General features: G+C 34.3%; 1 protein-coding gene across 1 annotated transcript in view; it reads right to left on the reverse strand.

The window, feature by feature from the left end:
* The window catches only part of NUP155 (nucleoporin 155), a 51282-nt gene that overhangs the window by 18408 nt on the left and 20426 nt on the right, over nucleotides 1-12448 (reverse strand). Inside the window, exons 13-22 of the mRNA XM_086361476.1 lie at nucleotides 12093-12263; nucleotides 10445-10555; nucleotides 9182-9276; nucleotides 8341-8429; nucleotides 7595-7657; nucleotides 6934-7081; nucleotides 5826-5892; nucleotides 4674-4789; nucleotides 3076-3173; nucleotides 1101-1231 (exon numbers count right to left, since the gene is read on the reverse strand). Coding sequence (XP_086217602.1) covers nucleotides 1101-1231; nucleotides 3076-3173; nucleotides 4674-4789; nucleotides 5826-5892; nucleotides 6934-7081; nucleotides 7595-7657; nucleotides 8341-8429; nucleotides 9182-9276; nucleotides 10445-10555; nucleotides 12093-12263 — 1089 coding nt within the window. The remainder of the gene's footprint in view (nucleotides 1-1100; nucleotides 1232-3075; nucleotides 3174-4673; nucleotides 4790-5825; nucleotides 5893-6933; nucleotides 7082-7594; nucleotides 7658-8340; nucleotides 8430-9181; nucleotides 9277-10444; nucleotides 10556-12092; nucleotides 12264-12448) is intronic.

Raw genomic sequence — 12448 nt, forward strand, 5'->3', positions numbered from 1 at the left:
TAATAAATTACTATCTATGAAGTATTCTATTCTTTCTCAAATAAATGGACCTGAACTTATCAAGCTTCTATAGACTTGATTTCCATTTCACAGAAAATGCAAGAAACAGGCAAACAAGTTCACTACAAGTATATAAATTTGCTACAATGCAACAGCAGAGAGACAGAATGAATTACTCTAGACTGAGAGACTAAAGAGAAATAACAACCAAAAGCAATGAGTGAATCAACTGTTCAGATTCTAATTAGAATAAACCAATCTTACAAAAAGATATTTTAAGACAGTAATTTCACTATTTCAGATGCTACCAAAGAATTGATAATATTGCTAAATGTAATAATAAAATTGGTGTTCAAGAAAATGGCCACCTTTTTAAAGGAATACATACTAAAGTACATAGAAATGAAAAACCATGTCAGAGATCTACTTTTAAATAATTCAGTAAAAAAGAAAATAAGGGGATTAAGCAAAAGGGGTAAAATGAAAATGCTGAATACAAATGAACTGTGTATTTAAAAATATCTTTAGTAAAGTAAGATTTCACCCACATATCACAAACTTGTGGTTTTGACAATGAATCCCTCATGTTATCAGGGTGGCTCAGACAGTAAACAATTTGCCTGCAATGTGGGAGACTCAGGTTTGATTCGGAGAAGGCAATGGCACCCCACTCCAGTGTTCTTGCCTGGAGAATCCCAGGGATGGGGGAGCCTGGTGGGCTGCCATCTATGGGGTCGCACAGAGTCGGACACGACTGAAGCGACTTAGTAGCAGCAGCAGGTTTGATTCCTGCATCAGGAAGATCCCCTGGAGAAGGGAATGGCAGTCTACTCCAGTATTCTTGCCTGGAGAATTCCATGGACAGAGGAGCCTGGCAGGCTACAGTCTGTGGGCTTGCTAAGAGTCAGACATGACTGAGCGAATCTCAGTCTTCAAGTTATATCATGCTTTAGTTCAATTTTCTCATTACATACTAATTTATCATAACCTAAATGCTTCCCAAAAGAATCCCTCCTGAATCTAAGTGCAAGATTAAAGCTTACTCAAAACAAGTTAACCACAATATTAATAGTATGATTTTAAGGAAAAAAATTTCCTACCTTCTGAAGTTCTCCTACAATAACAGTGAATTGATGTTCACAAAGAAGTTTCCATAAAGCCAGAGCCTGGTATGATTTTCGAACCAACTGCTGGATTGCCTGAAGTGAAATCTTTTCACTCAGTTGAGCCTCTAATTACAAAACACAACCAATAAAGTTTGCAAAATTTTATTTCAAGTAAGACAACACTTCATCTCAAATAAAGACAACCATAGTTAAGGGTGAGATCCTTATCGTTCTTCTGCAGATCACAGGGAATGATGATCATGAGTTGCTGAATTCATGGCTTTATCCTCTCACTATATGTAAGTGCTTCTGTGTGTGTGCATACATAAATAGTAAAAATGTTGCCATTTTGGACAACTTACACCATTGTTTTTTTCTGCTCAATTATATTTTCACAGGCTACTCATATTGATAAATGTAAGTCCAGTGCATTTATTTTAATTGCTGAGTATTCCACTATGTAGATTTTACTACAATTAGGTCCATTTTCCACCTGAAGGACATTTCTATTGTTTCCAATGTTTTGCTACTAAAACAGTAATGCTATAAATATCCTTAAAAAAGGTCTCCTTGAAAACACAGTCAGGTTTTGATGGGACTGCTTTTCATATTAAGATGCACTAGAGAATCATGAAATCAATTCAGTCAGTCATGATAGCTTTTTTTCCCCTCCCCCTTAAAAAAGGAAATAGAATGAAAAAGGGGGAAAAGAATAGAGTACAAAATAGTCTTAGTTGTTGCTTAAAATTGTGTTCAGTTGTGTGTGTATGCTTTTCAACATCTGGGTCGTAATGTAAAAATTATTTCTTACTGTGAGGAACAACGTCGGATAAAGACTACTCCTGCATATATACTAAGAAGTGAAACTGCCGGCTTTGAATACATACGCATTTTTAGCTTTTATTATGTATGATCAAATTGCTCACCAAAGAGATATTTCAGTGTATATGGCCAGCAATTTGAATGCTCCCCTTTGTAAAAATTCTTACCATTGCTTGTATTTTATCAAGCTTACCTGAAAAGAAGTACTAAAAAAAAAATTTGCAAATACTGAACAGAAAACTGGATCTGGCAGGAAGGAAAGAAAGTCCGTTGAGACAAAAGTAAATGGCTGTGTCTTAATTGGCAAAGTTCTATAAGCCAGAATAACTGGCTTAAACAACACAAGGCAAAGAACTTTAAAAAGATAATTAAATGGCAGACAAAACTTAAACAATATTTTATTACTATTCCAGGTCACATCTGGAATAATTAATGGTTACAAGAACTTTTCAGTTCCTTTGCTCCTTCCTTAGCTGTTACTTTTTATAACTGATTAAAAAAAAACACACAAAAACGTAACACTTGATTCATATCGTAAGCAATGTAACAAATACCATTTCACACACATAAGGATAGATATTTAAAAAAAGAAAAAGAAAAATTACTGGTGATAATGTGGAGAAAACTGGAATGCTTTGTGTACTAGTGGTATAAATGTACAATGGTATAGTTGTTATGAAAAAGTTATGGTGGTTACTCAAAAAATTAAAAATAGAACTACACATAATCCAGCAACTGCAATTCTGGATACATAAGAAAATAATTGAACGTGGGAAGTCAAATTTCTATTTGTATACCATATTCATAGCAGAATTATAAAAATACCCCAAAGGGTGAAGGCAACCTAACTGGGATCCCACAAGCCGTGTGGTTTGTCAAAAAAAAATAAATTAATTAAAAAGTAAAAAAAAAAGGTACATATCATGTTTTCTGGTGGAAGAAAGGAAAAAAAATTATGAGCTGAAAGTTATGGAAATACAAGATGTCCATATTATACTTATGCAAATAACACTAATATTATTTTAATAAAAATATTCATTAACGCAAATGACCTTATCAAGAGATACCCACTGTTTTCTATTCAACTAATAAGACTCTTTACTCGAGTCATCAACATTTAACTGATCAATCAGAAGCAATAATTTACCATGCAACTTCCTCTGCAGCTCCTGTTGCATCTGCTGAGTATTTCCATTTTCAGGACGCATGAATCCTATCAGCCTCTGCTGTACTTTGGCAGCAGTACTGAAACAGAAATTCCAGAAAATATATTAAAAAGGTTGTGCAACTATTACCATCACCTAATTTTAAAGCATTTTTACCCACTTTCCATTTGCAATTCTTTTTTTTAAAATATAAATTTATTTATTTTAATTGGAGGCTAATTACTTTACAATATGTTGTTCAAAATTATAAATAGCATTATACTACTAATAGCTTGACTATAATGGAATACCATATAGCCAATACACGTGGCAATAGGTAAAGAACCCGCCTCCCAATGCAGGAGATGTAAGAGATGTGGATTTGATCCCTGGGATGGGAAGATCCCTTGGAGGAGGGCATATAATTAAAAGTTTACACTGTCACTTCAAATTAATTCACTGGGGGAGTGATGTGAATTTTTTACAAGTTTATATCATTTTATAACAACAAAAACTGTGCATCCTGAACATGTGTCCACACAAAAACTTCTACAGGAAAGTTCATATCAGCATCATTCATAATAGTCAAAAGCTGAAACACACAACACAGTAAATCAACTAAACTTCAAAAAACAAAAACATTTACAAAAAAGATAAAAGCTGAAACAAGTTAAATGTGTATCAAATGATAAACGGAAAAACGAAATCAAGGACTAACACACACTACATGTGACAATATTACACTGAGAAAGAACCCAAAACAAAAGGTCACATGTTGTCTATTTTCATTTACATAAAACATCCAAAATATGGCAGGTCCACAGAGGCAGAGAAGACTAGTATTTGTAGGAACTGGGGGATGGGCAACGTGGAGTGCCATGGACTCCACATGTTTGTGCACCACCAGATTCATATAGTGAAACTCAAATATCCAAGTGAAACAAAGTGAAAGTTAAAGTCCCTCAGTGGTGTCCAACTCTTTGTGACCCCACGGTCTGTCCAAGGAATTCTCCAGGCAATAGAGGAGTGGGTTGCCATTCCCTTCTCCAGGGGATCTTCCCAACCCAGGGATTGAACCCAGGTCTCCTGTATTGCAGGCAGATTCTTTTACTTGGTGGTGGCACCTTTGGAAGGTAATTAGGTCTGGATGAGGTCATGAGGGTGTAGCCCCATGATGAGATTACCACCCTTAGAAGAAGAAAGCAGAGAACCTTGGGTCTGGTTCTCTCTCTGCCACATAAGACACAGAAAGAAAGCAGCTGTCTGCAAACCAGGAAGAAGGTCCTCACCGGAACTTAACCATGCTGACACTCTATCTCAGACTTCCAGCCTCCAGAACTATAAAAAATAAACGTTTGTCATCTAAGGCAGTTTATGGTATTTTTGTTACTTCAGCTTGTTATTAAGATAGGAAATGACTGATAATGGGTATAAGGTTTCTTTTTGGTGTGATACAGCTGTTCTGGAATTAGATAATAGTTATGAAATTTTAACTTTATGAATATACTAAAAACCATGAAACTTTTTTAAAAGGACAAATTTTATAATATGTAAATTAAATCTCAGGGACAAAAGGGAAATAAATTTTACTTATTCTTACTTTGGATTTCCTAATGGTCCTCCAGTAAATTGGGAGTTTCTGTCTAGAAATTCTTGTAAGCCTTTCAGTTCTAGTAGCACTGACTCCAGCAGCTGGGAGGGAACACTACTTTCAATCTGAAAAAGAAATATTTTCAAAAATGTAAAAACAATGAAAAAGAGTATCCATAAAAAACATATACTCTATATTCCCATAATTGAATATTGAATTTTAATTTTGAGGTACCCTATCTTCACAAACAGAAAAGTTATTCCTTATATTAATTTATACTTGGTGACCAAAATAAAGGGCTAGACACCCACATTCCACCCTTGCTGCTTTGGTTAATCAGGTATAACTTACAGACAGTAAAATGTACAAATCTTAAGTGAACACTTTGATAGCTTTTTACATCTTAAGCGTCACCACCCAGACTACAATACTGAATATTTCCAACACCCAAGAAAGTTCTCTATTGCCCTTTTCTAGTCATTAGTCATTCTATCTTCTAGGTAAGAAACCACTTTTCTTACCTCTACCAAAAAAAGTATAGATTGATTTTGCCTGTTCAAAATTCACATAAATGGAATCATATATTAAGTAAATACACTCTGATTTTTAGAACTGTGAATTTTAAAAGTATCACAGCTAAAAATATATTTGATATCTCTACATTGGAAAAAGAAAAAAGCTTAAAATAAGTTGCACACATACTTCATATTAAAAAATTTTTATTATTTGAATTTATGATGATACAAATTTCTGTTTCTTAAAGCACTCTGGAAAGTATGCCAATGCTTGGAATTTAGTGCTATGTTCATGGAGTTTGTAGGCATATAAGCAAAATATTAAACAGTAATTTTGAGCAATATTAAGTATTGGGACTGACTCTATTTAGCCCTATAACAATGTTACAAGGAAGATACATTCTCATTTTACTTTAAGTTATCAGGCTCTGATTGTCAAATTTACTCATCAGTTAACAAGTGACAGAGCTTGAGATGTAATTCAGGGGGTGAACAGTTTACTGAACACCTACACAAACACATACATGAAGGAATAATCATTGCATGCTGTTTATAACATTAAGAAATATGAGACCATCTACTTATCCACTGAAAATATAAACTGGTTACATAGAGATGATGGAATACTACTACACAACACACTTACTGCAGTGATCTCTCTGTTGCCACTCTTAAATACTCTCTCCACAACTAAACTAGCATCCCATATGTTTCTGGAAAAAAAAATGTTTTAATGATTATGCTATAGATGAATAAAAACATTACAATATGTAGTAAATCCTTTTGCTGTGTGTTTATTTAGTTTTTAAAGTGTGGCAATGACTTCATTTAACATTTCACTAAGTTATCTGAAAGAATAACAACAACAACAAAGAAAAAACAGGAAAACTTCCAAACTTGATGTCATTTCACATAATGAAATACTGCTGAGGAAAAATCAAAGACTCTGGGTAATAAGTTGTAAACAAGGAAGTTCTGAGTTATGAGTTCTGCACTGTTTCACATTTTTAAGCAAAATGATTCATATGAAAGCATACGTCTCAAATTTAAGAAAAACATAACCAGACATAATTACTTGGCTACAGCAGAATGATTGCAAAATGGCTGTAATTCTATACCTACTCCTGACACCTAGCCTCTTTACAATATGACTCTGATGCCTGTTTTATAACGAGGAGTCTATTTCCCATCTTTTGAACCTGGGGTGGCTCGGAGATGTCTCGGAGATGTCTCCTTGACAAGTAAACGAAGTGGAAATGATAGGCCAGTTCTGAGCCTAGGCATCAGGAGGCTCTGCAAGTTTCTACTCTCTCATCGAACCTTGCTACCACCAAGTCAATGATCTTTGACTAACTGGCTAGAGAATAAGAGAACAATCCAGCTGTCCCAGCTGAGGCCACTCTAGACCAACACACAAACAAAACCCTGAACATGTGCCAGAGTTCTGAGTAGAACTCTCTTCTACCTCAAGGCCGATTTCATATTATGGAGTGCTTTGTTACACTCCATGTTAATATACATAGATATATTTTGAAGACACATATACATATGTGAAACATAGTAACAAATATAACTTCATGGTTAGATAATAGAAAAGCTGAATGACAGAAAACCATCTTATTAACAGACAAGTGAGCTTAAACTATAAGTAAAATTTAGCAGGAATACGATGTTCCAAATTTGAAGCTAAAAATGTTCAACCGTACAAAATAGAGCAAGGTGAGCAATAGTTAATTATTCTATGAAAAACTTACCCCATGATTCGAGAAAAGTAAATGCAAATACCATTGTGTTTTCCAGAGTACACGATCTCTGGTCCAGCCATACAACTCATACTTGTGGCCTGAGTTGCCGGGCTTCCCAAAGCACACACTGGAGTAGACACGGCAGGAGGGTGAACACCTTGTACACACATAGGAAAATCAAATCTCAAAATTTAACCATAAACGTTCAGAATTCTCAAAAACCCAAGTCAGTTGTACCTGAGCCCATAGGAAAAAACAGTTACAAAAATACTGAAATAAATAGTAATTTAATTTGATTTTCCTTGACAAGAAGTGAGACTTAGACTTGGTTAGGAACTCCCAGGTTGGCTTTCAAGTGTGGCAATGCAGGATGAAAAGGAAAGCAAGCTTGCAATCACTGCATCTTAATGGTGGGAGTGAAACAGGCCAGTTAGTTCAGTGCTGGTGATTAAATGCTGCTACTCACAAAGGGGGATTTCTAGGTAGGCTAGGTAAAGGCATTCACAGCCAAATGCCAATGCTTGTTTGGATGCCACTTCTATTAAATCACATTATTTTCAGGGGAATAGGACAAGTTAATCTTCCCCACTCTAAGTGTTAAGAATAATAATTCATAATGATGGCTCCAGAAAGAATAGTAATAGCATCCTAAAACAGAGAAAAGAGGTACCTTGAGATGGTGTCCCTAAGAAGGATGGATTTGGATACAGAGTACCAGTAGGAACAGGAGAACCTGAAAAGAAAACAATATAAAGACTGATAAAATTATCTCCCAGTTTTTTGAATCTGATCAAAATCAGACACAGAAACTGCTTCTAAGTTTAAGAGTAAGGAGGGGCACCACTCATAATATATTCAAGAATTAGGGACCCATTTCCTAGCAATTTTCTAACAATTCCCACTTTGAAAAACACTGAGGAGGGAGTTTGTTATTAAATCACTCAACTTTTTCCTGCTGAATAAGTAACAAATGAGTTCTGTAAATATTACTGCTTACATCTTATTTTGTTTCCCAGTATACACTAAGGATTCACTATATATAATTCTAATCAGAAATCTATAGAATTATTCCCTAACAATCCAGTAGCAGAAAAGAAAACATAACAAAATTTTTTATCCATTAAAATATGTTACTGTGTGTGCTCAGTGTTCAACTCTTTGTGACCCCATGGACTGTAGCCCACCAGGCTTCTCTGTCCGTGGTATTTTCCAGGCAAGAATACTGGGGCAGGCTGACATTTCCCACTCTTAGAGGATCTTCCAGACCCAGGGATCAAACTCACATCTCCTGTGTCTCCTGCCTTGGCATGCAGATTCTTTACCACTGAGCCACCTGGGAAGCCCTAAAATATGCTACAAAGCTTTTAAAATTCAAGCTCTGTTAGAAATAGTTTCATTTCAGTGTTTCATACTCACTAGAGTAGACAGGAGAGCCCAGGATGGGACCGACATTACTCGGAGTGGGGAGAGTGGTTGGAAATCTCATCTGTGCTTCACCACCATACCTATTTTTATGACAACAGGGGCTGAGTTTATTCAGTGAAACTATCCATCTTAAAAGCTGGACTTGTTTCAAGTCCTGCTTAGCTTCAGGATAAATGCTTTAAACGTTAGTGACTTCAATGCATCATGCTGACAGTGAAATACACACATAGATACCTAATAAAATACTTATTTAGTAAATGTTGACTTGAAACTGCTACCAAGAAGAATTATAAGGAACTCTGGCAATTTCTAAAAAAGGGTCTGTGAAGCATAGAATTTATTTAATGAGTGTATGGTACTATAATTCCCACACTAGAATTATGGTTAGACTACTCAAAAAATTCTTTTAAAAAAAATTGCATTTTAAATTTATTCTTAGCTAAATATTTTCCAAACAATATCTCTTTGATACCCAAGTTTTCTTGAAGTGATGCAGAATCTCTCCATGCAAATGATACACATAGAGCAGAATTGGTATAGTCTTAGAGGAAGTAGAAAAGACAAATGAGAGTAACTGAGGTAGAAAGAAGATCAGACAAAAGAAGTTGGAGAACAGAATCCAGAGAAAGGGTTACAATGCATAAATTATGCTCAAGGTGCTTCCAGGTGTATTATCACCTTTCCAGATTTCATCTTTTTGCAAATAAATTTTACTAACTTGTCTATATGGTCACTTAAATGTTTACTTTAAAGTTAATGTGTAACGACCACATTAGCCAATGCATCCATTAAAAAAAAGTGGCCAAAAACAAGAGAAAAGGGACATACATACCTGAAGAAAGCCCGAGTAGCCCAAGCAGATACTTCTCTGTCACAGGCAGCAGTGGAACAAGCAAGAATAAGGCAAGTTGCACAAGCTTGGTCTTCCTGTAAAAAAAAAAAATTATCTTCCCTTAAAATAAACATAAAACATTTTGAATGAAGTTTTGTTTACTGCTGTATCCAGTGTTTAAATCTGTGTACAGAGCAGGTACTTGATAAATATTTACTGAATGAATCAAAGCAGCGGGTATGAAAAAGGAGAAGTAAACACTATTGGTCTTAAAGTTTCTCATAGGCACCACTATTAAAGGATGTTCTCTTTTTCTTTTTATCTAGATTCTATTTTAGTTTCTGGTGTAGTCACCTCCTTTTTTTCTCAAGGTGTTTTAATCTTTTAGAAAACAACAACAGCTAACATTTATTAAGTACCTGCTATCTGCCAGGCACTATTTTAAGAGTTTAGAGCATATTAATCTCCACGTTACATATTATAATTTAATACATATTTTACACATGAGGAAATGGAAGTCAGAGAACTCAAGTAATCCACTCGGATGGTGGAGCTGGTTTGAATCTAGAGTGTGTATATTTAACTTTGGTCTGATATTCCTGACTTTAAGCATTCCCAGTATTACCTCATCACTTCTAGTTAAGGTTTTAAAATACTAAAGTCCCCATCACTGTTACCCCAAACTTTTTCCTCATGTCATTAAGCAAAAAAAAAAAAAAAAGTTATTTATCTGTAAATGTCTTATCCTTTATTTTACTTTTTAGAAAACTTTCTATTAATATTTTGTATTGTGGTATAGACGATTAACAAAGTTGCGATAAATTCAGGTAAAGAGCAAAGGTACTCAGCCATACATATACATGTATCCACTCTCCTCCAAACTCCCCTCCCATCCAGGCTGCCACATAACACTGAGCAGAGTTCCATATGCTATAATGCAGGTCCTTGTTGGTTACCATTTTATCCATATTTATCTATAAATGTCTTGTCCTTTAATAAAAATACATTTGACATATAATTCGACCATCACACTCTTACTAGTACATTTTAATAAGAATTTATCAACAGAATAGAAAATATGAGCATTTACCATAATAAACCTTATAGCGTATTAATCCTATTCCCAAACACCAGTACATATATGATTAAAGCAAAGAAGGAAGACTAGTATTAATCCTAGCATTTTGATCCTAACTTATATAAAAGGTAGCTATCATTCTCATTGTTTAAAATATCAGCACATTAAAAAAAAACTGCAGTTACCTGATGTAATTTAAAGAATCTTTCAATCTCTTCTCCATCTCCACCCACATTACTTACAAGTAGATGCCTCAGTTGATCCACAGGTCTAAGTTTATGAAACATAAGACTCCCCTAAGAAGTTAGATAAAAAGATGAATAATAGATTTACTAAGAATGGCCAGTAGCAACGGACCCTATGTTAAAAAAAAACAAAACAAAAAAACTTCAAGAACACAAAGTACACTGGTCAAAAAGATCATCTCATCTACATTTCAACTCCCAAGTCACCCTAGATCTATATATATCCATATGGAAAATTTAAAAAGTGAAGCTTTATAGACCTTTAGCTAATGCACAGTACTAATACATGAATAGTCAGATAAGTGGAACAAAGTAGAAAGTTCTGATACAAGCTCAAGTAAATACTAGAATTTAATATATAATAAAAGCTGCCCCTCAAACTAAAGGATCAAAATTAGATTATCCATTAATCACAAAGGCACAAGTACATCCACTTCAGAAAACACTGAAGCTGAATCCATATTCATACCTAAACCAGGATAAATTCCAAACAGAAAGGACAAAATAAAACTATAACAGAATAGTACTAAAAGAAACTATGGGTGAAAGACTTCATGAACTTAGAGTGTGGAAGCTTTTTAAAAAAAAAAAACAAAAAAAAACTGTAGCAGAAATCCCCCAAAATAACAGAATATTTCAACTACTTATAAACCTATTCATATGGGGAAAAAAAAAATCTCAATAAAGAAAATCAAATGACAAACCAGGAAAAATGTTTGAGCCTAAATCACAAAAAGTTCCCTTAAATATATAAAGAGTTTCTATAAATCAAAAAGACAAACTTAATAGAGAAGTAGGTATAGAATCGGAACAGACAATTCACAGAAAAATAAACACTAGAAAAGACCGACAACCTCACTCTTAATAGGATGGAGTACTGTACTTGTATAGGATGTAAGGAAATAGGCACTCAACAGTCACCGATGGTGACTGTATGTATACAGGGAAACCAGAAACATCTTTCAAACTGATAAATACTTTTTAACCCAGAAGATGCAATTCTATAGCTCTACTCACACATGTGAAATTATATATGCACAAGTTTGTAGCATTATTTTTAACAGCAAAAGATGATCCATTAACAGGGACCTAGTTAAATATGGTATATCCATAAAAAGGAATGCCTTTTAAATATAAAACAGAATGAGAAAGTCCTAATATCAGTATGGAAAGATGTCTAAAATATTTCTTTGAAACATAAAAAGCAGCACATATGCTATTATTTGTTAATAAATATATTTGTATCGTTGGTATATCTATAACGTATCTCTAGAAAGATACAAACTCTGATGACATGGGAGTCTGTAAGGAGGGGACCCAAACCAGAAGGGAGATTTTATTGTGTATACCCCTCGGTTTACCACTGGAATTCTGTCAATGCATTAGTACTCAAAAAATAAATACTAAAAAATGTTGTATACTACTTTGCATTTTTGGTATTTATAACTATTCCTGAAGAATATTTTAAGAGTAAATATTCCTAAGTGCTTAAGTAAATGACTCTATTAAGCAACTATCGCAGAATACTTGGACAAAAATGTTAAATATGGCTTCTTTTTGTCTCTGCCTTAACAGGATATGCACGTACCTGTGCTGAGAGGAGAACAAACTTCTTGGGAGGCAACATGTGCTGCTGTACAACAACTGGTGAGTCAGTTATTGGAATATGATCCTTATTTAAGGGTGTGATAATCTTATCTACTTTCAACTCATCTATTGCAGAAAGAGCCCAGGAATGACCATCAACACGAGTAGTCATCTATGTAGAAGAAATAAATTTTTGTATACATATAATTAAAGTTACATAAAGCAAAATCTTCTAAAAAGGATACAGTCTTTGAATAAATGTAGGATTTAATAAATTAATAATAAATTAGGATGAATATTCTCAAAAGTCAGTATTTAATTTTTTAATACCCATTATTTTGATTGAGCATCTTCTAT

This window comes from Bos grunniens, chromosome 20 (assembly GCF_055505025.1).
Source record: "Bos grunniens cultivar Pamir isolate PY7600 chromosome 20, Bosgru_T2T1.0, whole genome shotgun sequence".
In the NCBI taxonomy this organism is placed as follows: Eukaryota; Metazoa; Chordata; class Mammalia; order Artiodactyla; family Bovidae; genus Bos; species Bos grunniens.